The 25,014-nt window shown below is 40.8% G+C and overlaps 1 protein-coding gene across 17 annotated transcripts in view; it reads left to right on the forward strand.

Moving 5' to 3' along the window:
* Window positions 1-25,014, forward strand: part of NRG1 (neuregulin 1) — a 444,984-nt gene that overhangs the window by 317,204 nt on the left and 102,766 nt on the right. For 13 of the 17 annotated variants that reach the window (XM_064404531.1, XM_064404536.1, XM_064404539.1 and 10 more), the window contains one exon: window positions 507-557. The exons of the other annotated variants lie outside the window; for them this stretch is intronic. In XM_064404531.1, the coding sequence (XP_064260601.1) occupies window positions 507-557 (51 nt within the window). The remainder of the gene's footprint in view (window positions 1-506; window positions 558-25,014) is intronic. 17 annotated transcript variants of the gene reach the window in all.

The following is a 25,014-nucleotide window of genomic DNA, read 5'->3' on the forward strand; positions in this document are numbered from 1 at the left end:
AGCTCTCTGCAGAGATGGTGACACTCATGGACCCTCCTATCTTTCAAGCCACAGAAGTCCTAAACTATGGTTGTGATAGACCAAAATTCCTTACTGTTCAATAGGAGTTATGTGAGGAGAAGATAAGAAGCTGATGCTTCCTGGGTTAGCATGTGGAGCTTCAAGACCTATTGCTTTCCACTTTCCTCTGATGCTGTCAGAAACAGCTGAAAATTTTACTCTCTTTCCAGTTTTCTCACGGCCTTTCCTCCCAGGACTATGGAGCATTTTTGCTATAATTGATTATTTACAGTGCGCCTAGGACATGCTGAACCAACTTTGAAGTTCTTTGCTTTCTCAAGCTATCTAATTTTTTTTCTCTGCTCTGCTGGATTTCTGACTACTGAGGAAAAAAACCCAAAAATTAAAGAAATCTCTACTGGGGGAAGATGTTCAGGCTCCTCCAGTATAGTGCTGTAGCTGTGGCTATATTCTTACAACTTTATTGTTACTTCTGTGTGTTGCAGAACCCATGCTTAGGATACAAGCTTCAACAGAAGGAACAAACACTTCCTCCTGTAAGTATATGCAAGTTGTTTAAGTTATTGCTGGCAAGACTCTCAAGTATATTTCTCCCTTCCTAGCTCAGAAAAAAATGTGCATTAAGAGATCAGGAATGACTGGGTGGGATTTCTGAACTACAGACACAATTCTTATTTGTTATATATTATTAGAACTCTCAGAGACATGCTTTTTGTGTATTAAGGTTCAAACATCTTCCTTCAGAAAGGACTAAATGTAGGTTTGGGCAGGGCAAAGGAGGAGGAAACTACACCAGTATTTTCTACCTGGAATTCCCTTCCCTGCCCTCCCCACACAATGTATTGCTTCAAACACTGTCTCCTCTGCCTCCACAACCCCTGGCCCTGGGGTAGCTGGAGCACCCTCAGGTCCAGCCATCCCCACCTGGGTGCATTTCCCTTCACCTCCATGCCAGCTGGTGCTTGTTAGAGTTCTTTCACTCTTTCTTCTGTGCCCTACTGCCCTTGGGAAAAAGATGAGGAAGGTGATGACATCATTTTGTGTGTCTTCCCTCAGCTGGGACAGAGAGCCAGAAATGGTTCTTTCCTAGGAAAGAGAGATTATCTCTCTGCTTATCTCAGGAGCACACTGGAAGCTGCAGGGGTGCTGGTGGAGAAAGTGACTTTTTCTTCCTCTGTAGTGATGCTTCCCAGGGATTATGGATTACCCATAATCCTATACAACTGAGAACCATTAGGAAGAGCCTTCCAGTTCTTTACTAGAACCAAATCTACTATCTATCAGGCTGGTTTTGAGCAGTCTGGAAGGCCACTTCACACAATCAAAGCCAGTGGGGTTGTGGGACGTAGGGTATTAATCTTGCCCTAAAGCAGTAAGTGTTGCCAGCTGCTAAGAATAGGATGGCAGGTGAGGTAGACCAATGGTTTGATCAACTCTGACAGTTCCAGGGCTGCTTGTGCTTTATAGCAAACTATACATGAATGCCCTTAACTCACATTTAATAGCTACTGTAGCAGCACAAGGAGGAAAGGTCAAAGCTATATCTCTGGATTTTTCTAGATTTTCATCTCAGCTGATAATTTTTAAGTGTGTGTTGAAAGAATTAGAGAAATGTAGTTATTTAAGAAGCTTTCTGACAGTAAGGGGAGAATAGTTGGATTTTGGCCTCCCCTGGATGACTAGCAGCAGAGTAGGCAGGAATAATTTCTGTAGCAATTTAAAACAATAGATCCTTTCCATTCTGTTCTGAGAAGCATTAATGTATACTGGAGTTAGTACCATTCAAGTCACTAAAATAAGTAATGGAGGAGAGAGGGTAATATTGGATATTGCTGCTTATGCTGGGTATGAAAAGCAGGAGGGAGCCAACACTTATTGGTAACAGATGTGAATGTCTACTCACACTACAGAGTGATGAGGAAGTTGACCATGTACTTATTTTAAAGTTCTTTAGGGATTTTCTTTTCTGAATTTCCATGTGACATGTCCATTTCACACTTGTCCCTGTCAATCTTGTAGCAGCCACAGGAGATAAAATAAACTGTGTCCTTCCACTTCTCAGACAATAGCAGATGTTTAGACAACATGCCAGCACTGTCACTATTGGGAAGAGACTGGGAAAGACCTGGAAAGAGCAGAGTGATTCAGTAGGTTCTCTTCCCTACGGCTTTCACAAGAGAACAGACATGTGTCATACTTTGCGTCTTTTGGAGTTTCAGTGACAGATATTCAGAGGGGAAGAAATTTCGAAAAAAATCCCACTTCTCTAAGACCTCCACAACTGATATCGCAAACATGAAGATCCCTTTTATGTTCACATATTGCTACACTCCTCTAAGTCAAGTCCACTTTGAGAGCGTGGACCTCCATTCTTGAGGAGAAAGTCTTGACTCATTATTTTGCTGTTACCATGTATTAAAGCTGCCAGCAGGACAACTCTGTGTGTGGACAACATCAGTCTGGAAACCTGTGCTCTGAGAGCTACACTGGATCAAAAGCTGAGCATTTATAGCAGTAGAAAATGAGGAAGCTGCAGAAAGACAGAGCCTGTGGAAATATGTGGCAAATAGAAGCATTTGCTTAGCTGCACCTTGCAGCATTACCCTCATACTCATTTGTGCTACTAGCTAAGGGCTTCTCCCTGAAATGTCTGTGGAGACACTTCCCAGAGCAAAGAGCCAGGACATGCCTTGTGGTATGCACGTTTCAGATGTGATTATGATTGTCTTATACGTATAAGACAATCCCATATAAGATTCTCAGTTCAGATTTTTCTGTTTGGGCAAGATGGTGAGCTTCCATTCTTCCATCACATGGAACATATTCTCTGCAGAATGCTTCCTCCTGTCCTCTATCTAGCAGGTCGATGTGATGCCCAGCTGGAGGCAAGAATATGGATAAAGAACAGGTAGGAGGCTGATCCCACCTTGTCTATGGTTTCTTTTCATAGGAATAATGAGTTTGTTTAGCATTATCATGGAGAGAAAGACCTGTTGCTGCTCATCTGCCCCATAGATGACTTTAAACTTGTTTGCCTACAGACTTTCTTGTTGGCTTCTAAAACCTGCACAGAAATTTTAAAAAGAAACATTAATTAGGTAAGAAGTGTGCCAGTTTGGATTGGTCATCTTTCTTCTCTGGAGTTATTAACTTACAAGCTCCAGGCCTGGCATAGCAAGGCATTTTCCTAACACTTCATCTTCTTGTTATGCAGTAAGAGATTCCAATATGTATATTAAATTATGACCAGATATGGCACATAGAAAGGAAGTTTGCAAAGACTTTTTGCCTGTCACTTTTTTTTAGTACAATACTGATAAAAATGCTCAATGCTGAGCAATAAAACCTTCTCTGGCATGTTGCTAGGGTCATTGGTTTACAGAATATTTTTAACAGGAACATCTTTGCAAAGCAAGCAGCCTGGCCAATAAATCATTTGTGTTCTAAAATCTTAAAAAGCAAGTTAAATTTTTCCTAAATTCTGTTTTCCTTCATCTCCTAAAGTGAACCCTGTTCTTTTCCCTATACCTGACAAAAGTCCATTTTCAAAAACCATGAATTTTCTAAAACTCATACAAACATTATCCAGGGCTTCTGGAAGACAGAGTGCTTGGGCCCCAAATGATACAATTTTTAGGTGGCTTGTTCTTCTGCCTTAGGAATACCCAAACCTGAAAAGACCTTATGAGTTTTTTGGGGTTTTTTGGTTTTTGTTTTGTTTTGGTTTTGTTTTTGTGGGGTTTTTTTGTTGTTGCTGTTGTTTTGGGGTTTTTTTTATTTCAAGCAATTTTTTAAATGGTAATCTTGATTTGTATCAAGTCCTCAGACCATTTAAGTTGTCCTGCTCTCTGATTTTTGGAGGTTTGTTTAGATTTATTTATTTTATTTTTTAATGGTGCTCATACACAGATACCTACCTACTAAGAGAAGTGCACTTGTCTTTGATGGGTGGCAAAAACTTGTGAAATCAAGGAAACAGAGATGGAAAGTCTTTCCTGCTTACTGAGTCCGTGTGAATTGCAGTTACTTTAAGATACGCGTGACTTGATGACTAGGCATCTTGCACTATAGTGAAATATAGTATATCTATTTTTTCTGCATTAATTCAATTTACTGTATTTTATTTGGTTTCATTTTATTCTGAGTTTGAGAGATTTTAATTTATAATATTCCCTCTACAATGGAGAGACAAAGAGGACAGTATGATTGACAGTGCTGCCATGCAGTGTAAGGATCAGAAAAAAATTAGGGGACAATGCCTAACCATTGACCACATGTTTAGCTTCTTTTGCCTCTAAAAACTTTTGCTGCTTTGTCATAAAATTTAAATACAGTGGTAGCACCTCAGAAACTTCTGAAATGTGGTTATTTTGGGGTGAAAAAACAGATTTTTTTTAATGAGATAGTAAGTAACTGTGTAGAGTCACTTGAGCTGGGATGGGAAGAGGAGAATACTGTAAACAATTTATAAAGCTGAAGGAATTCAGATGTGGAAGGCAATTACTTAGGTTGCAGTTATGCTATCAGCAGGACTCCCAACTCCTGCTCTTGTAAAAAATTAGTCTGACATCTTCAGCTATTAGAATTTAATTCATCTGTGCCATAGTTTAAATGCTGCTTCTCCAGGAAAGCCATACACTTCATGCCGTGGTGGGACAGTGGGTCAAAGGAAAACACAATACCACCTCGTGCATTTTGCTTTATTATTTCAGTGGGTTTATTTTTCTTAATAATGATCTCTGGAGAGAATACTTGGCTTTGTTCTAAGGACACAGTGAGTGACTAAGGGAAGTGTCAGATAACTAGTTCTTGTTTGATGTAAAATGAGTTTAAACATCCTAGTTAGTGAAATCCTAAGGAAAGAGCAGTGGTGACAAAGTGTCAGTCCTTTGTTATAACCTCCCACAGTGTGCAGTATGTTCCAGTTTCATTCTTCATAGTGGGCACCAATGAAAGTGAACAGTGCAGTGGTTAACTTCAGTACTTTTATGATTTTGTCCAGCATGACAAACCCTGCTTCCCATAGTTATATTTCACAGATAAGGCAAACCCGTGGAAATAGGTAAAATCTCCCAGAGACACGGCTTTCAATCTTTCATATGACTCCCAATCTAAAGATGGTGTGACAATAAATGCCTTTTCCCAAACCACTTAATCTCACAGGGTTTTATGTAATTGCATTCTTGGTCCCTCAATCTTGCTCTGTAGGAGAGCTTGTGTTGTCACTCAGCTGGTGAAGGCAATGGTTTATGTCTGTTTATTTCAAGATGTGCTTTCTCAAGGTCATGAACTACACCATAAAAAGAGTTATCAAATATGTGGCAGTCTAGTCTGGTGGAATACAAGTAACAGATTTCTGTTGTCCGTAGTATTTCTCAAGGAATTTCCCAAGCCCAAGTCACATTGCCTTCAACATGTTGAGGATCCTCTCTTCTCCAAGATCCTAACTCCAGAAACTCCTCTCATCTTTCAGCAAAAAGGATTTTTAAAGACTGTGTGTACTCTTAGTGATGGAGTGGGGGAACCCCTCACACCAAGGTAGCTGTCCAAAAGTCACATTGACAGTGGATGCCTTAGCTGGAGAGTGTGGGCTTCATCCCCAGCTTTCCTCAGGAACCCTTGGTATGTCTGGACTTTTGTTTCTGAGATCCTGCAAATCATATGGGAATTTTATTTCAACAGTCTATTAGTAAGGCCTAGTTTCTCTTGAAGTTCTTCTCACAAAGTCAAATTGTGGCAAATTCTTTCCTAAGAGAGCATTAGTTTGTGTCTTTCTGATTTCTTCATGGTTTGCTGAAATGACATGTGCTATTTGCCCACCTGAGAGCAAAATAAGCATCTTCTGATCTGCCAGCAAAGCCTGTGATACTGGAGGACATTATCTTGTAGCACAGGGATCTGTTGGTGTTTTGATTGCAGTTGTTTGGCCACTGTGTCTTCCGAGGAAGTCCCAGGTATTGTCACTGTGACAAAAATGAGTACTCAAGGACTTCTGTTCCTCTTAGCTATATTCTTTATGGGTAGCAACTGTGAACATACTTTGTGGTACTGGATCAGCCTTCTCAACAACTTCCCTCTTCTGAGGCATCAGGGTAGTTCTTATTGAGTAAAGGTACACAACAGGCAGTCATGCCAGTAGGGCAGGGATCTGTGAACAAAATGAAATCTGTAACCTTGACAGAAACATGCATCTCTTTCATGTCATATCCATGCTGTTATCAAGACTGTCAGTGTTCTGTAGGAAGGCATGAGAGAAACAAAGAGCTCAGAACAAGTATAAACAATGGATACTCTCAACCAATAAAAATGATGACCATGTGCATGGGTACAGAATAATATTTGTATTTTAATACAACAAGAAGTTCCCAACTTACCCCTATAGTCCAGATATGCTGTTCATCTCCTTATCTTCTGTCTATTACCCCCAAAGAGTTTACCCAGGAGAGACTAGCAATGCAAGTTACTTTGCACTCTTCAGGAGACCCTTCTGTCATAAGAAGACATGATGATGGCCCACGTTCTTGTTTTCAGAGGTGGAGTTTCTCTTGTGCCAGGTTTAGAGGGAAAGGTCCAACAGAGATAAAAATCCAAAGGGAATTTAAGTTACCGAATTTGAGTTATACTATCAAACCTGAAGGCTTGCTGGGCTCCCTTTGGCAGGGAGGCATACAGAGCAGGCTTTCTTAGATGGTGTGTTTTGGGCTTTCTAGTCCACTCTTCCAGTGGGGGATCTTAGGCTTCCTCAGCTGTAAACAGACACCCTGTGGCATAGCAGGGCCCTGGTCCATGAAGGGTTGTTTCAAGTTCATGGACTGGCAGTGGAGGTCTGTCATGAAGCAGAAACACAAATTTAATGAAATACAAGGGAGTCAAGAGCCTGGATCCATTGCTTTGTTTTCATGATGAGCTTCAAATGTGGGCACTTCTGGTCAACCAGAGATGTGGATGGTGATGTCTAGGGAGAGGGAACAAAGAAAAACACAGCGGTACATAAAAGATGAACAGAAAAGTAAGCTATTACTTTTCAGAATAACTTGTCAAGTATGTGGCTCTGAATGTTTCCATTTACTTAAGAAAAACCCCTTGATAAATCACTATTTACTTCTTAAAAAATCTGTTGGCTGCATCACAACTATAGGCAGAGTATTGAACACATCAATGTGAACTTTCCATGTCTTTGAAAAGCCATCACTGTGTCCCCTCATTAGCTTCTCCACAAACACAGTGGCACTCTATGGCTGAGACTCAATTTAGACTACAGCAGTTTCTATCAGGTAAATTAAAAGCAATAGTCTTCTTTCACATGCCTATCTAGGAGTACTGTAATAGTGCAGTGGGAGCCAAGCTAAACCCTCGGGAAGAAATTATTATCCTATCCTTCATGTCCACATCTCTTCTAAATTGCCTTTTGGTAACCTCTTCTAATTGGATGCAAAATGGGAAAGTTGTATCTCCTGTGACTTTCATTATCAAAATGTTCCCGGAGGTTCTTAATGGTTTCTGCTGTTCTTGACATTCTCCCCCTGTTCAGAAAGGAGAAGGAATTGCTGTAGTCATTGCAGCAATTAAAGAGCAGCCTTTTACAGTGTGATCTTCCTTCTAGGTTTGCATCTTCCTAAATATTTAGCAGTAGCCAGCTAGTCAGTAACTTTGAGTTGCATCCACTGTAGCTGGCAAGTATCACAAAACACCCACTCTATGTTTTTTTGACAAGAAAGCTGTGCCCTAGAGCAATTATCCTTTGAATCTTACCTGATGGATATCAGTATCTTCTTTCAGTGAGTATGTATGTATATAAAGTCTCTTACATTTCCTCATAAGATTTTCTTTTCCTGGCTGCCTACTCTTCATTCTAGTCATTTCAGCTTCATTATGGATATACAGAGCTCATAGGCCTTACTGGTAGTTTATATTAATCACAGTATCCAGCTGTCTGAGATCATTTAGTAAATAACGTAATTCCAAGTTTATCCTTCTACAGGGATCTGATTTTTGGAAAAGAGGAAACTTTTTCCTAGCCTTCCAGTTTCCAAACTTTATCAATTCTGTTGAAAGCTAAAATAGCATAGGGCATTTCTAATTTTTGATGATCATAAAGACTAAACCTAGGGTGCTATGTGGCATGAGGCTGAGGAGCGAGATGGAGTGCTGGAGTAGTGTTTGCCCATTTCATCATTAACATGCTTTCTTGTGTCATTTTGGGCCATGCCAGCTTCTGACTTTCAAGACACCTAAGCACTTTAAGAAGGATTAAGTGCACTGAGACCTTTACCAGGAGGCAGCATGGGTACCACCCCCCAGCCCAGCTCCCTTCACTCTGAGCAGTTCTCCCATATCATCCCAACAGACACTGCAACCCCCCAAAGACTCATAGGTGTCTTTAACTATGCCAGAGGGAATTAATCATAAAGTTATAGTAATGCCATGAAAACACTGCCTGAATGGGCTGAGACTCACTCTTTCCACAGTTTAGACACTGAGAACTTGAAGAAGACACATGTAAATGATTTTTAATGAAGGGCAGAGCCATGGAGAAGTGGTATGTGATGTAGATCTAGCCTAGCATGTTTTTTAAAATAGGGTATTTTTAAACAATAACTATTTTGCAGGCAGATACCCAGCTGTGAAAGCCACAGCTACCTGGATTGTAGAAACCTACTAATTGGATCTACTGTTGCCAGTTGTGGCACAAACTGTCAGTGGAAGAAAGTTTTTTCTAGTCTTTTCGAATTAGAAGTGAGCTAACCACATGTGATGCTTTTATTTGTTTGCAATGTCTATGTTTTTATATATAGTAACTGAGAATGTCCTTTCAGTTGTAGCTAAAATTCTGTTGTAAGCTTTCAAACACTGACGTCCAGTGCCATGGGACATTAGTTCAACAGTTTAGTTATTGTTCTGAGAGAACAGTGGCTTTAAATGTCTGGTGCTTTTGCCTGATTAAATGCCACCCCCCCCACCACCCCCACTGCCTTTTTTCATTCTAAGAAAATCCAAAACTTGCCCTGATTGTTTTGCATTCCTAAATATTTTATGTTATTTGAAACAATACAAATATGTAGTAATTCCACAGGGCACACAGTGAAATAGGATTGGAGTCTAATCTTGTACTGTACTGTTATGTGTTAGTATGACTTTTATTATTTTATTATTTCCCTGGAATGGCTCTTTCATTTCCTACTGGGGAAATATTTGGCTTAAGCAAGGTTACACATAGTTCTTGAATATTTTAATAATCTACACAAAACCCATTAGCCGACACAGTGGCAACTAATACTTGACAGACAGTAAGATAACAGTTGTCTCAGAGACTGTGAGAGGCCAGAAGAATCTTAAACACTAATCTTGCAGGAAGGATGAAGAGTTTCCTTGAGCAGTGATGCAGCTCATTCAAATGCATGTCGATCTGTCTTGAAGAACTGGTGCTTCAGATCCCTGGTGTAATGAGCTCTGAATCAGATGCTGTTCTTGGCTACTAGGCAAGCTGCATCTGCAGAGTACATCCTTGTAACTTGTTTAAATATTTCTCACATTGGAGGGAGCAGGTTAAGACAGATCCAGGGAAGGAATGCTGTGAACATAGATTCTGTATCTTTTTTGGTGGACTAGTAGTCATGCCAGTGTAGTTGTGATCACTGAGAGGGGCAGATCAATTATGGGAGTTAACACAAGTCTGAAATCCTCTCCATGTATGATCAGCGAGTGCATTTGGTCCGTGCACTGGTGAAATTTCTTCCTGGAGGCAGGCAAGAGGAAATTAGACATGCATTAGGGACTGTTTACCTTAACCAATTGCATGTTTTTGTTAAATGAAGAGAATTCTCGGTGACTTACCAACAATGTCTCTATCCTGCATCAAATCTGTAAGTGTGCTCTCATGTTGGCAGTAACACTATGACTGAATTATATTTCCAAGGTCAAGAACCAAATGCCAGCACCCTACTAATTCTTCCAGCCAAATAGACACCTGGAGAGCTAATGTACTGTTGTACTTTCTGCTTGAGTTATATGTAGAAAACATGCAGTAAAACTCTAGATAATTGGATGTGGATTGCATTTGCAATTATACACTCACTGGATAATATGCATACATCAGAGACCTAATATTCACTCCAGCAAGAAGCACAGTTATAGGCAGGCTGAGCAAATGGAGCTTTTCAATTTAAATATGCAAATGAATTTCATACACACATGGACAGTATTAGCAGATGGTCAGTAAGGAAGGCTGTGTACAGGGGAGGGAGTCTTTCCTTTTAATTTGATAAGAATCTGTTCCTGTGGATGTTGTTTCATCCTGAGGAATAGCTTTTATTATCTGTAAATATCTTGTAAAATATAAGATTGCCATTCACAACAACCCAAGAGCATTATGTACAAAGTAGTGGATGAAGAATTTTCTCTGGGTGGAGAAATAGAAAGTCAGAAAGAGAGAGTCAAATATTTTTATTGTCATCAAATTTTCAGAACATGGTGTGGCACAAGTAACTCTAGTAGAAATACATTAGCCAAAGCTGATGATTCACACATGATTGCTGAATATTTTGAGATTCTTTAAGGAAGAAAATAACTATTTAAAAATACTTATAAGAAGAAATAGCCATCAGCTAACTCTGAAATGGGAAGCAAGCAGAGAATTGGTTATCACTTCTTTGACCTTCTGCTCTAGATCTGTTGTATCCTAGTATTGAAGGGGTGGTGGATCACACGAAAAGGCAGTATAAGCAGAAAGGAGAGGAAAACATGGTAGTATGAGCTGGCATTTCTGCTTAGCCTCTGTCTCAATCTCATCACTCACTTCTTAGACACTGCCATATTCTTGGCATCTCCCCTTTTATTATCTTAAGAAATTGTCAGTGTGGCAAAGTACATTACAGCATTTTTGCGAAACACTGACTAATAAGAGTGGTCCAAGTTTTTAATGAGCTTTGCATGCTTTTCTGATCTTTGAGGACTCCTTCTTCTCAATCCTAGTCAGGATCATGCCTTGACCCTCAGTAGCTCTGCAGAAAATAGTTGTTTCAAATAATTTTGAGCATGATCTCTGCACACAATGCCAACTTTCAAAACTGAAATATCTTGAACAAAAGTCCCAGCTGTCAGCCAGTCAAACTGATCACATGTGAAGCAATCATGGTGCTCTACCTCCTCTACCTGGCCACAGAAAGAAATGGTAGCTGACCTGTTCTGGAAAGCAGCGTTTGATGCTGGGCAGAATTTCTGGCACAACCCCATGCTCACAGGTGGTGGGGAAGCAGAACAGCCAGAAACATGCATCAGCAAACAGGCTGGCCTGCGCCAGTGCCCACCAAGCCCTGTGTTCTTGTCTCAGGCACAGGTAGCAACTGGTGCCTCAAGGACTCGGAGAAAGACACAGCAAAAAGATTATGCCTTTGCTAAATTAGTTTTCTACCACACCATGACCAGGAGAGGGAACTCAACCTTTCTGACTCCTAATTTTCTCTAGTTAGGTTTATAAGAAGTCTTGTCTCTTCCATAATCTTGTTTATAATACTTTCTGTAACCTTGTTTGGTCTCACCAATTTATATGTCAGTACTTTACTGATTCCTGTGCACTATCTGTGGGCAAAGCCAAAAAGGGAGAGACAGGTGCAAAAACAGTCCTCACAGAAAACTGCTGACTTGTTTTATTACCAAGAAAATGTCATCCTTACTCTCAACTATTGACATATATGTTACAGCATGAGATTTACTAGCCTGGGCATAAGAAGCATTTGGTTTTGTTAGTGCAGGAATGTTCCTATTTTCAACTATCAAATATTTTCTCAAAATTTCCCTAAGAACTCTACTTGAATGGGGCCTAAGCAAATAAGTGCTTCTTGATGGCAGATATTTTTTTCTTTCTATATCCAGCTGGCAAAAATAAATGTCTTTATTCCTCATACAGGAAAATCTGATTGCAGAGGACTGTAAAATCACCTGACAGGCTGCAGAGACTTAATTTGGCCTGCTCCTCACAGTCGACAAAAATTCTTCTTTTAGTTCAAGAGATGGAAGGGTATACTCTGAAGGCACTCCCTCCACTACCCTGGTGATGTAATATCATAAACTGGGAAGCCTTGGGGGGTTTCATTTTGCACTTCACTTTGTGAAGTGCTGAGAAATATCCCTGTGTCAGTCTTTTCAAGGCTTCTAACTGGTCTTAAGACTGGCCACAGTTTGACCTGATTATGGCTTAGTTGTCCCAGAGCAGATACAATTAATATGTATCACCCACAATTAATATGTGGGTGAATATACAAGGAAAACAATGTTTTCAGCAGGGCATTAGCACAAGGCTTCTGTCACTGACACTCACCTTTGCCCTGTCATTTCACCCACTGTGATTAGAAATTCATCAAATATGTCTGGAGAATTTGCATGCTTAGCCTGCTTTGGAAAGAGGGGATTGTCTAGCTGTGAAAGGAGATTATGCAGCAATTTCCTCCTCAGCACAGCAAGACAATGAATCTGACTCTTCATTATAGAGGAAGGATGAGTAAGAACGGTTGCATTTCCTGTGCAGCAAGCGCAACACGAGCCATGCTCCAGATTCCTTTGGGAATTTCCATGATCATGTCAATTTCAGACACAATGGATAATGTTACTGTAAGAAAATGTAGATGTTTAAATAGAAATGTTTGTGGGGAAGGGGAAGGGGAAAGGGGTTGATCCACTAAACAATGTGTTTGATCTCAGCTAGAAAGACAGCTCTACAAAAGAAGACAGGCTCAAAATTAGTTACTTGAGTTTCATAACTCATGCATTAATTACTGACAGCAGCAATGTACTTTTCAGATGGCCCTAGCTTTTATTAAATATTCTCACATTCTCTCACCACTTATGAAAATATTTCCCTCCACTTACAAAAATATTTTGCTGTGTTTTCATTATGTGAAAGGCTGTAAAGAAGTCTTGCAGTTACTTGTATATTTGCTAAATAAATGGAGAGAGGCCCCACAAAGCATCTGCCTCTTTCTCCTGCATTTTCATGCTTATGCTCAGGGTAAACACAACTGGTGCTGTTGGTCAGGCATCAAACAGTCTTCCTTTCCCAGTCTTTAACAGATATGCAATCCTGCTTAGATTTTGTCTAACTTGAGGGAGGCTGTACATCTGCAAATGCAAAAACATATCACAGGGACAACAGTCACAATGACATATACTTTTTCTTAAAAAAGACTGTCTAGCAATTGGATGTTAACAAGACACTGGTCAGAGGAAAAATTTCCGGAGCAGCCTTAAGCACATGCCTTAGGACTAGTAGGAATGTGGGCTGGGAATCCCAGACCAGCATTTGGCTCCATTAATTCTGAAATGCATGTGCAGAAATCCCAATGGATGCTCAGGAAGACTTTTGATGCCTCAAAACTAGAATTATTTCTTGCAAGTATTAGTCCAAACAATTGCAAAAGGTTGTTCCATGATCATGTGCTGAGTGGGAAGCCAGGCAGACAGCCAGCATGATGAAGATGACTAAGATGGAGCATGGAAAGTTGTCTCCATGTCTGTCCATCTCCTAGATCCTGCCTTTGAGGAGCTTCCTCCAAGTTAGAAGGAAGGGGGGAAAAAAAGAAAAAAAGAAAAAAAAGAAAGGGAAAAAAAGCATTAAACTATGATCATCAATGCACCTACTATTTTTTTGTGAGAGTGTTCACCGTGTGTCTTCTCTGTTCATTAAGTCTTCAAAAAAGCTTCAGTGACATTCAGATCTTTGATGTAAAAAATGTATCATTATTTCCTGCAAAGTTGGAGACTTCCTTCAGCAAGAGGAATGTGGAAGTTCTTCCTAAAACAGTCTATCATGCCAGTGTTGAAAGTGTGATCTCAGGAGAGAAAGAAGACTCCCAAGGGAGAGAAAAGGGTAGCCATGATAGGTTATTTTAAAATACAACCAAAAGCTTCTATTAACACCTTCGGTGAAGTCTATGATTGCAAAAGGATCTGAACAGGATTCTGGTTCATCCAGAACAAATGCCCAAGGCCACACGGTTGGATCAGCCTGTTTACCAAGTTAGGTCCATTTTAAGTGCCTGAGTACTTTTTCCTTTTTTTTTTTTTTTTTTTTTCCGACTGGCTTCCTTTTTTTTTCCTGCCTCATAAAGGAAATGCAGTGACTGCACATGCCTTATTAAAAGATTGCTTGTTTGGCTGGTGGCCATAGAAGAATAATTCCTCTTATTGCTCAGTAAATCAAGTTACTGTCATTTTAAACACTCTAGCTGAATTTCTGATGAGCACATGAAAGAGTTAATTCTACCACTGCATTAAAATAACAGAAAATTTTAGGAACGTAAATTGTATCCTCTCTTGTAGCATAAATTTGGAGCCTAAGCAAAATCATTATGAAATTATGCCATGCTGTAAGTCTTACTTGCAAAATATACAAGTAGAACTGTGGACTAGTCAAATGCAAACAAAATATAAGCAGGGAAGCAGTCTTTTGAATTTGTAGGTATTTCAAATGCATTTTAAAAATTCTAAATAAACTTCTTAAAATGTTAAATAATTTTTCATTTCAGTTAACACCCTTCTTATGTACAATAATAATCAGGCTATCCTGGACTGGATGGGCATGTTGATTTAAATTGAAGTGGTGGGCTCCTTCTCTGGAAGGTTTTTTGTTGCTTTTGCAATTGAAAGCCTTTCTTTCCTAATAGGATTAGACCAAATAATTACCAAAGGATTTTTCTGTCATCTGTGCACTGTTCCCCACAGTGGTATTAAAAAGCCTGTCTTCAGTACTGAAATAGTCAATGGCCGTGGGTAGCTGAAAATGTCATCGTTAACTGTTGCCACTCAAACCAGAGAAAGTCATCTACAAAGGCAAGACTGCAGTGTTTTTTACCCTAATCTGTATTATGCCCAACTGTCCCCATTGTGGGAAGAATAAACATTTGGCCTAAAGCCACTAGGGAGGTTCTGGCAGATAGCAGGGTGAAGTGAGGACTACAACCCAAATGGGAGGTGTCATGACAATCCTTTGCAGCGCTTGTTCAGTAACACGCAAGTGATCTGGGATAACAAAGCTTTAACATTGCACGTGTGCCAGATTCCGTGCTAGCTAGCCCTTTGGTTCTCAATGCAGACCAGAGGCCTCCCTTCTGACCTACTGGGCTGGGAGTCTGCTTGAGTTTTTTTGGCGGATCCCTTAAATCCATGAGATACATCGGCAGTCTGTGGGAGAAATTTGTGACTCTTCAGCTCTAGGACAGCTCCTTGCTGCTTTTTATAATTTTCACATTTTAGACACTTTATCAAGAACAGTTACAAATTTTGTACAAAGAAAGGAACCCCTTGAGGGGGGGAAAAAAGAAATTGTGACTCAAATTGAAACTGTACAAGGGCATCCTGCTGGGGAAGCAGGTCTGAATTAGTGTCTGTGACTTTAATCTGTGTATGTAATCTGTAGCTTTATTGCTGTTCAAGTCACACAGTATGTTTCTGGTCTTCTAAGCCTTCATTTCAGGAGTTCTGGCTCTGTATCCATGTTCTGTGCACCAGAACTATATATGTTGTATAGAGAAACAGAAAATGAAATCTGAAAGGCGTTTCTTCAGCATTAATGTACAGATACCAGTTTGACAGATACATGTCTGTAATCATAGTTCAGTGTTTGGTGTGCCAGGAAATGAGCACTTCTGGCCTGACCTGTCTGATATTCCTTGAAATCACAGGACATGCGTGCATACTTTTTCCAGCTCACTGTGGACACGGTGTTTAGGGTAGGAAAAAGTCATCGTAAAGGTCTTTATTTGGGGTGCTTAATCTCATGGGGTACTATCTATACCTGTTTCTTCTCCACCCAGCTTCTGTAGACTTCCAGCTCATGTAATTGCTTTTGAACATTCATCCCATTCATGGATTAAAGAAAATGCAGAAACTTATTGTCGCAAGTAAATTTTTCCTGGAATAATTCTTACAGATTGTCCTTTGTTGTCCATCTCAATGGTAGATTCAGATGCATCATGCCTTCCAACTTCTGTGCTTTTCCAAATAGCTGGTATTATTTACCTCTTCAGTTGGAACTCTTGGACACTGTCTCATTATCTAATGCACAGGCAAGCTGACTGTTGCCAGTAGCTACAACTTACTTCTACACTGGTAAGCAGTAAACCTGAACTTTCTGTCTGCTGCAGCCACATTAATAATGCATAATGTTTCCTGTAATTACATACATGCACAGAGATTACTTTTTTTTTTTTTTTGTTAGAGGAGGAAAGAAGATGGAGGTGGGGGTAAAAGGTGGTGGAAACAAATACAAGTAATTATTAATGCTGACGAGACCCCAGCTGCATAGCTTTTTAATTGGCCCATGTCTAACCCTAATAGTCACTGTTGGGATAATATTAGCACTTCTTAAGCAGGATAATTTAGAAAGGGAAGTGTATTGTCTGCTCACACCTGCACTGTCCAGTGTTACTAGCACATACTCAGCAATGCAGGCCAAAACGTTATAATTCTGTTCAGTTCACTTGGTTAAATTTTAGTAATTGTATTCTTCAAGGCAGTCTCAAGGAGCAAACTCTATGCTGAGCCCAGCTGTGCAGGGCTGCTTTCCTGATGAAACCATGAACTGATGCCTGATGAAGGAGAGGAATGCAATATACCAAATTTCACATACCTTTCAAGTGTTAGTAATAAGGCGTCCAGAGAATCATTTCAAATTCATCAGTGAAGCAGGAGCATAATCTCTACTCTTCAGAGCAAAAGGAGTTCAAAATTCAAGACCCTCTGGCATTTTATTCCTTAACTAAGCTGAAGCCTTCTGGAATAAGTAGAAATGTTTTGCCCATGAATGGGTGTCAGCCTGGTCCATCATTGGGAACTTGGTCTTTGTCCTGTGGAGCTGGTGCCTTTAGAATGGAATCTATTTTGGTCACATCCTTGTTTTCTCCTCTAGCATGTGCAAAGTTGTTAAAATGTTATTCCTTTGTTGGAAACCTGAAGGAAGGACAAAGGATTTAGTATGAAATTAGAAACACTGAGAGGTTTTTCTGCCCTTTGGCAGCTTTCAATTTAATTGGAGTTAAGCGACAGTTAAATAATATGCAGAGTTTTAGCAAGAGCAAAGCATCTCTCAAGTGAAACCGTGTATAAGATCCTCACTATTTCCATAGCTGAGTAGGATGAAACCTTGCTCACACTGGCAAGATATTTGACTGATTGATGAAGCAAATTTCTGAAGGAAAGGGAGTGTTTTATAAGGTCCGGCTTCAAAGTGTGGCCCTGGTCAGAAAGGGACTCTATTTCATTTCATTTATGTGCATATAGGTCGCAGACACAAAGTGCCGTTTTCTTTTTCTTGTAGCCCTGTAGGCTTCCCTTCTCCACTTCAGAACCACTATTCTCCACAGGCATAGCATACCTACAATGGTGTACATGAGGACAACTCTCTTTTATTTGACTTTCTCTCTGGATGCTAATTTGGATGAGCTTGGCTGGGAACACAGAATACGGGATGACCTTAGCCATGCCCCTCTGGACCACCTTTTCAAATAATCTTTCAGAGTAAATGCATTTATTCCTTACACACCCTCAAGAAGAAGGAAAAACACAGGCTGTCTTCTCCATTCGGTTTGTGAAGTCTCACTGCTGCTCTGCAGCCTCTGCAGTGAAACACAGGCACACATAATGCACCCCCAGTGGACATGACCTGCAGTGTGAATGCAGGAAATGCTGCAGGAATAATGAATCCTTCAAATGCAATTATAGTTATAAACTCATTCTGATACGTATGTATACGTGTATCAGCTCTGTCACTGCCTCTGATGCTTCATTTCTGGGTTGTTCAGTGTCTTGCAAAAGTGGATGTTTCCAAAGCTGCATTACAGGATTTGTATCACCCAGTAGCCTATATTGCTCAGTGCTGTTGAATGTCCACATGTTAAATATGAGCAAGTTGTAATAAATCTGCTTTACCCTGGTGAAGGGGTCTGCTCAGTGTCTGGAGCAGCACAGAGTCTGCTCTGTAGCTTTGAACTGCATCAGGCAAATGAACATTTCTTTAAAGTTTCAGAGTTTCCTCTTTGCTGGTTTCCTCTCTTGCTCTTGTCAAGATTCAACCTGATGCACAAACATTGAAGTCCTGTGTATGAGAAAAGTTAACTACCTTAAATCAATTGATTTCTGGAAGATGAGAGTTTTGCTTTTCTGCTAGACCATACAGAGCACAAAAAAAGGGCCTGGGTGCAGAAGTGATAAAGATGTGACACGTTAGGCTTTGCATTTAAAACTTGGCTATGTAATAAAAGCCTATTTGATTAAACTACTCAAAACTCATTACTAAACAAAAAAATATCCTTTGTCATACTTATTTACTTTTAATTCTTCTTAATTTGCTGGAAATTGACAGTTTTCCAGCCAATTCCAAAGGAGTGATTCATGCCTTCTATGGCCTTCTGAATGCACTAAGAAATAATATTAAACATTAAATATTAAATAGTACTAGGTACTAAGATTCTGAGGCGTGGTGAGAGCTGTTGATTTTGTTATTGCTGAATTTTTGCACTTAATATCTTGTTGATTATCTATTTCAAACAGTGGACATATCAATTCTGCTAACTTGTGCATAATCAGGCAACATATAAACATGACCAGAACTGAACCTAACAAGTGTAATTGAATTAATATCTCAATTTAGGATAAGGTGGATTAATTTCATTATTTAGATGTATTTGTAGAAAGTTGCTAAACAAACCAGCTCTTGAGGTGAAATCATAATATTTTCTGCAAGCAGAATTCTGAAATTTGGAGATTCTTGAAGTATAACTATTGTAAGATGTACTTTAAAAGTCCAAGCCATAAATATGTTAATGTCCTATCATTAATACATGTTTATTTAATGATACAGAAATTTCTTCATGCAGTAGGCTGGCTCTATGCCTTTGACTTCTTTTCGCTTTTCTTATAGCAAAACTATTGAATACACATATAGTAAAGAGTTACTCTATGAAAAACTCCATGAGTGGTTAGAATATTAAAAAGTGAAATAAAGTATGGTGCTTTAAGATTTAAACAGCAGCTGTTGAGAATACGTGCAGGTACAAAAATAATTCTATTTATACCAAAAAAGAAAAGGTGAAGTACAGTCAAAACATTTCAGAGTGATGTGTATCCTGCTGGGATCTTCTAAAAGCCTCTGCCTAAATTAAGTCCAGATTCAGGAAGTGCTTTGGGTCATGGTTTCGCTATGAGAAGTCTTTTGTGAGAAGACAAGATCAAGACTTCAGGCCGCTGGAGCATGGTCCTATTCTCTTTCTTCCAGCCTAGGAGATATATGGATATATAGGTATTTACAAGACCAGCATGAGAATTAGGACTGAACAATGTTACTACATTAGTTCAAGTGACAGAACAGAAGGAGCAAAAAGAAAGGAGAGACAAGGAAAAAGATGCCACCCAAACTGTTTATCATGAAACCACTGCACTATGCTCCAAAAATGCCGTCTCAGTTCCTGATTAGGCTCTGATTCAAAAAGGCACTTAGATATCTGATGTGGCCCATCTCTAATCAGGAAGGCATTTCACCATTTGTTTAACTCCATGCACATTTAAGTATTTTATTAACACATTTAAGTATTTTATTAAGGGGTAATTCCTTGATTCAGGGTTTTCGGGGCCTTGACTCAAATTAACATTGTCCAGTGACTCTACCAGCAGTCGGAGCACTGTGAATACAAAGGCTGACAGCACAAAATCCTGCATAGCTGAGCCTGTGAAAAATAGCAGTATTGCCACTGTCCTATGAATACCCATGAGGAATTTTTTCTGTCTGAATAAAGTGGTTCAAAAGTACGAGTGCAGTACTAAGGTAGGTGGGAGTGAGTGACCAAGCCTGAGCCCTGTGACTTCACTGCTGCTCCAGCCCACTGCCACAATGTGAAAATAAATAATCACAACTCCAGCAGGTTCGCTGGAGATGACAGTGACAGAGTGAAGGGGGTGCCAGACCTGGGGGAAAAAGAACCAATCTCCAAACAAACAAATTTTAAAAACATCTGAATTGCACATGGACTTTCTCTGCTTCTGCCCTCAGGCAAAAGAGCCTAGCAGAGTGCATTACTTGTCTTTGCACCTCCTAAATGTTCCTTTACCATGTGGTCGAGGTAATTACCATTAGCCTGAACAATGGTGGGGCCCATCCCCGTTTTGTGATTTAGCAGAGGCTGGGAAAGTGAGTCAGTGCCACTGATGAAAAACCCTGACATTCATGGTTTCATGTCCTATTTCCGTGTCTGGTGTAGCGACACTAGCTCTGCTTTGGAATAGGATGAAAGAAACTCAGTGTCTTACATGTCACTTGAAGATTAAAAGACTCAGAACACCTTTTAGTTCCCCTGAAGTAACAACCCATTTTATGGCAGTTTTCAGTTTCAATTACTGGCTGTAGCTATTTAAAGTATGTATTTTTCTTAGAACGGTCATTGTGGTTGTGTTGGTCTTTTTTTTAAATAACTGCCTCTGCAAGACACAACTATTGGATTTACAGCATGTAAATGCTTGGTGTAAAAGTGTACATGTGATGCCAATACAGAAAATACTGCTACAGAGGCAACATGAACTCTCCAAAACATTTTCAGAATCACTGTTTGTTTGTATACTGTTCTTCAGACATTTCCAAGTAACATAGTAGTGTGAAGACCTGCTTCTGACACACGAGCATCCAATATAATTGGTTTGGCTTCAGGGTACAAAGAGGGTTAGAATAGCTTCTTCATGTTCCCATCTTTTGTGTTGTGTGAGGGTAGGGGGTCTTCCCACAGCAGTCCTTTATATGAACCAAATTAAGCACACTAATGATTCTGCTGACACTGACATATTTAGTCTCATATCTGTGCCTGAATATGTGCTTAATTTTATTGTTCATCTTTTCTTGCCTTTTCTTAGAGGCTTGATCTCTAAGAAATCACATAGGCTGCAAATGGGCAGAGGGTTTAAAATAAATAAGAGGAAGGATGGAAGTGGGCAGAAACATAAAAGCAGCACTATCATCTATGTTATATTTGCTTTACATCAAGTGAAAAATAGGATGTCTGTGTGCAAGTGGCAGTTTGTCCCCTTTTAACATTTGGAGTTCAGTGACAGGACGAGTATAGAGGCAAAATGAAGTTTTCTCCTTGTGCCATTTGAGCTGAGAGATGAGGTTCCTAGTGTAAGGGCTTTTGGAAGGACTCAAAAAATGCTGGCATCAGTCCAAGGGAAATGGATTATGGAAGGGAGATTGGTGAAACACTGAAAGGATGAATAAATGAATCATTTTCTACCACGTGTGATGGCCCACTCTTCCCACACCATGACTGCTGGCAGTGATGTTGCTCATTGGGCCCGATCACTTGCTTTGGGTCACTCCTCCATCTTTATATAGTGCACTTATTTAATTTGAAGAAAGTGCAATCAATAAAAAGCAATCCTTTTATCTTCCTCATCAATCTCTTCTTAATGAACATGCACTTTTTTTTTCTTCTTAGATTCTTAGTTACAATGCTTTTAATTTCTCAGTGTATGGTAGAAAAAGGGGTGCAATCAAACATGATGGAGCAGCTGGTACTGCATGTTGCTGGTTGCTTCTTACTGAAGAATGGGCATGTTCTTAAGGGAAACCTTAAGAAGAACCTTAAGGGAAACCGGTCTTGGGAAGGGGGTGCATATCACTCATCCTACATTGATGTATGGTCCTCTGAGTATTCTTTCTTAAGCTGTCATACAGCAGAGCCATGAATAACCACTTGTGAAGAGGTATTTTAATTTCCTAATGTCCCAGCAGTTGCAGGACAGTAGATAATTCTTAGGGATTTTTTTTTGTGGACTACTGAGACTTTAAGGGGTTATATATTTTAAATCCAATGGCTTCCATGAGAATGAGTCACTGAGCCTACTTTCCAGAACTTTCAGCAGGTTTGGGTCTTATTATGTTATGACTGAAGGGTCAGCTGAGCTAAATGATACTTGTGCTCTAGTTTGCAGGATGATGTTGGTCATAATAACACATCTATTCACATGTTTGTGGCTGGCCAGAGAAAATAGTCCTCTGCAGTTTGAAGTCCACCTCCTTTTAGCACCCATAAGACTGGTGTTTTGTATTATTTCCTTGAGCCTTTTGGGAGTGAAACTTTGCAAAAAAAAACCAAAAAACACTCGATTCTTTGCAAAAACACACAATAAAATAAAATTACAGTTTTCTAAGGCTCTTAGTTTCAACCTGTTATTTGGCAGGAGTCCAAATCTCAGTCATAGATCAGCTTCATTAGTGTAGACTCAAACTGCATTTTCCTCGAAGCCAAAGAGACTCAAGCTACGTGGGAATCGGGAATAAAGCTTTACACATGAAGCTAACCTTATTGCAAACAGGCAAGTAATTTCCTTCCTTATCCTGCTATATATATCACCAATGGGCTACCCCAGTAAAACTTCATTACCTTCAAGGTCTTGCTCCCACTTGATTTCTTCCAGGCTTCCCTTCCAATGAGCCAGTTGCTTACCCTTCCCAGCCATTCATCTCCTTCAGAATCCATGTTTAAGCACAGCATGCCACTGCTAGTGTGTCACTACAGAAATGGAAAAAGCTCAAGCCTGCAGCTGCAGGATAAAGCATTTCTGTGTTGCTTTGGGGGCAAGAGGAACAGAAAGGACCCCTGAAGTCAGTGACCCGTACATTCAGTTTATACTTTTACCTTCAGACCCAAAATGAGAGATCATCATCAATGAACTTTTACTGCAGCTTTGAAAGCTGACTCAGAAAGTAATGTGCTCCTGTACCCACCCCGACGTGGTAGAAAAAAAAAAGACTTTTTTTCTTTCAAAAGAAAATAAATTTTTTTCCTTTTTCTTTCAAAAGAAACCCGGGGTTTCTTTTGCGTCCCGGGAGCAACCTGCCCGCAAGCTATAGGATTGCAGCTGGGCAGGCTGTGTTCTGGCCCTGGCCTTGGCCACCTGTGGAGTGGGGCCAGGGAAGCTGGCTGGGCGATGATTCAGCACCTCTTCTCGCCCTTCTCGTCGGGGAATAGCGGGAGCCGCCGGGCGCTCCGAAGGCGGGGACAGCGTGCCCGGTGCCGCCTCGCTCTCCGCCCCGCAGCCCTGCGGAGCTGGGGGGCTGAGGCAGCTCTGCAGGCTTCCCTGCGGAGCGGGAGGAGGGGGAGGAGGTCTGGGCACGGCCGGCTGCGCGGTGCTGAGGCAGGCAGGCTGCGCGCCAGGGCTGGAGGTGCGGCGGGGGAAGGGACCCGCAGCGGAGGAGGGCACTGCAGCCTGGCCGGGAGCCAGGCACCGCGGGCACGCTGCGGCCGCGGAGCCGGCGGGGCTGTGCGGGTGTGCCGGCCTGCCGGGAGGAGCTGCTGCGGGCGGCTGGGCCTGCCGGTGGAGCAGAGAGAGGCAGGGAGAGATGCTCTCCAGCCTCAGTTTAGCCAGGCTGGGGCAGGAGCCGCTCGGAAGAGCCCATTGCCGGTCCGTGCGGCTGCAGGGTGTGGAAGGGGGCGATGCCCCCACATGCAGAGGAGCCCCTGAACGCGTCCCCAGTGCCGGTAGCTCTGTCCAACTCTGTTCAGCTGTGCAGTGTTTTGTGTGTTCGGTTTAACTTCGTGGCAACCCTTGTAAGGAAGGTGCAAGGCTCCACGTTCGTTTCTGTTCAGCACCAGGAAGATGTGAGCAAAGCAGGAACATGATTTAAAGGAGGGCAGATAAGTGTAGATAGGATGGAGAGTCACGAAGATTACCGGAGATTGAACGCAGGCAGTTTGCCAGGAAGACCAGTGCAGGAAAGACGTGGACAGGACTGGGGATTAAACACAGGCTCAGAGAAGTGTCAGTAGGGAAAATTCTCTTACTGGAAATAGGAAAGTTGAAAAATTAGACAGGGATAAAGAAGGAAAGCCATTTTAAAAAATTTCTGCCAGGCACTCAGATGCTGCCGTATCTCATCTGTGCAATGAATAGAATATTCCCAGCTGGTTCTCAGCTTGCACTCCACTTTGAAGAGTGGTGCTGTGGCTTCACACTTGAGGAACAACTTTGGGGTGCAAAAGTGTGTCTGGCTTCCCCAGATTTATCAGTTAATCAAATGAAAGGTACATCCTTTCTCTAGAAACTGTGCTTACTTGTAGGCACAGACCACCATACCTGTCATGGCAATGCTGCTGTTTTGTTACACATTCTACAGAGGCTGTGTTCTTAGTGCTGTTTGAAATGGGTTTTGAAATACTCAAGAGAGGCTGCACTGATGCAGGATATTACCAGCAAAAGGGAGCATGTGCTTTGTAATAAGAGAAGCCACGTATGTAAATATGCAGCGCAAGCTGTTCGTTCTGTCTGAGGTTGCTGATCACATCATTAACCTAAGGACCAGACACTTCAGTGGTAATGCAGGCTAGATTGTAAGATGATTTATCTTTTTACATTCCTTCGGAGAGTGTTATCACTAGCTGTGCTTTAAGGTAAATGCTCCAAGCACTTGATTGTAGTAGCATTGTGATTACTTCAGTTGGCTACGACCGACTGCCTCACAGGAAGCTTTGTGATCAGACATCCATCAATTAGTCCTTGACATGACAGTCTGTAAAAACACTATGGGATTCATTGAGATTTTGATACATCTTTTTCATGCAGATGTTACTAATGTTCCTATGGAAGTGGGGGTGAGATGGGAGTAGCGTTGGAGGCAGAAAGAGAACATGGATGGAGCCAGATGCCTCTTTTGACACTACCAAAAATAGATAACTACAAAGGAATTTACCTTTCATATGCCTAAACAAGACATCAACAAAAATTAGTTCAGAGCAATTTTTAGTACTTGATTCTTTGTTTCCTTATGCATCCTGCAGTCATTTGTACTAAGGAGAAATGGGAATTCTCACCAGCAAAACTTCAGTGCAAATGCTTTCATTAAGTTCAAGGACCTTGAAATTGTGTTTTAAGCACCTTGCTTTTCATACTGTCTTCATGGTTACACGGGTGTATTTTTCTGTGACAGACAAAAGAGACTGGGAATAGATCTGATTCTAGTCT

Source organism: Passer domesticus, chromosome Z (genome assembly GCF_036417665.1).
Source record: "Passer domesticus isolate bPasDom1 chromosome Z, bPasDom1.hap1, whole genome shotgun sequence".
Lineage (NCBI taxonomy): Eukaryota > Metazoa > Chordata > Aves > Passeriformes > Passeridae > Passer > Passer domesticus.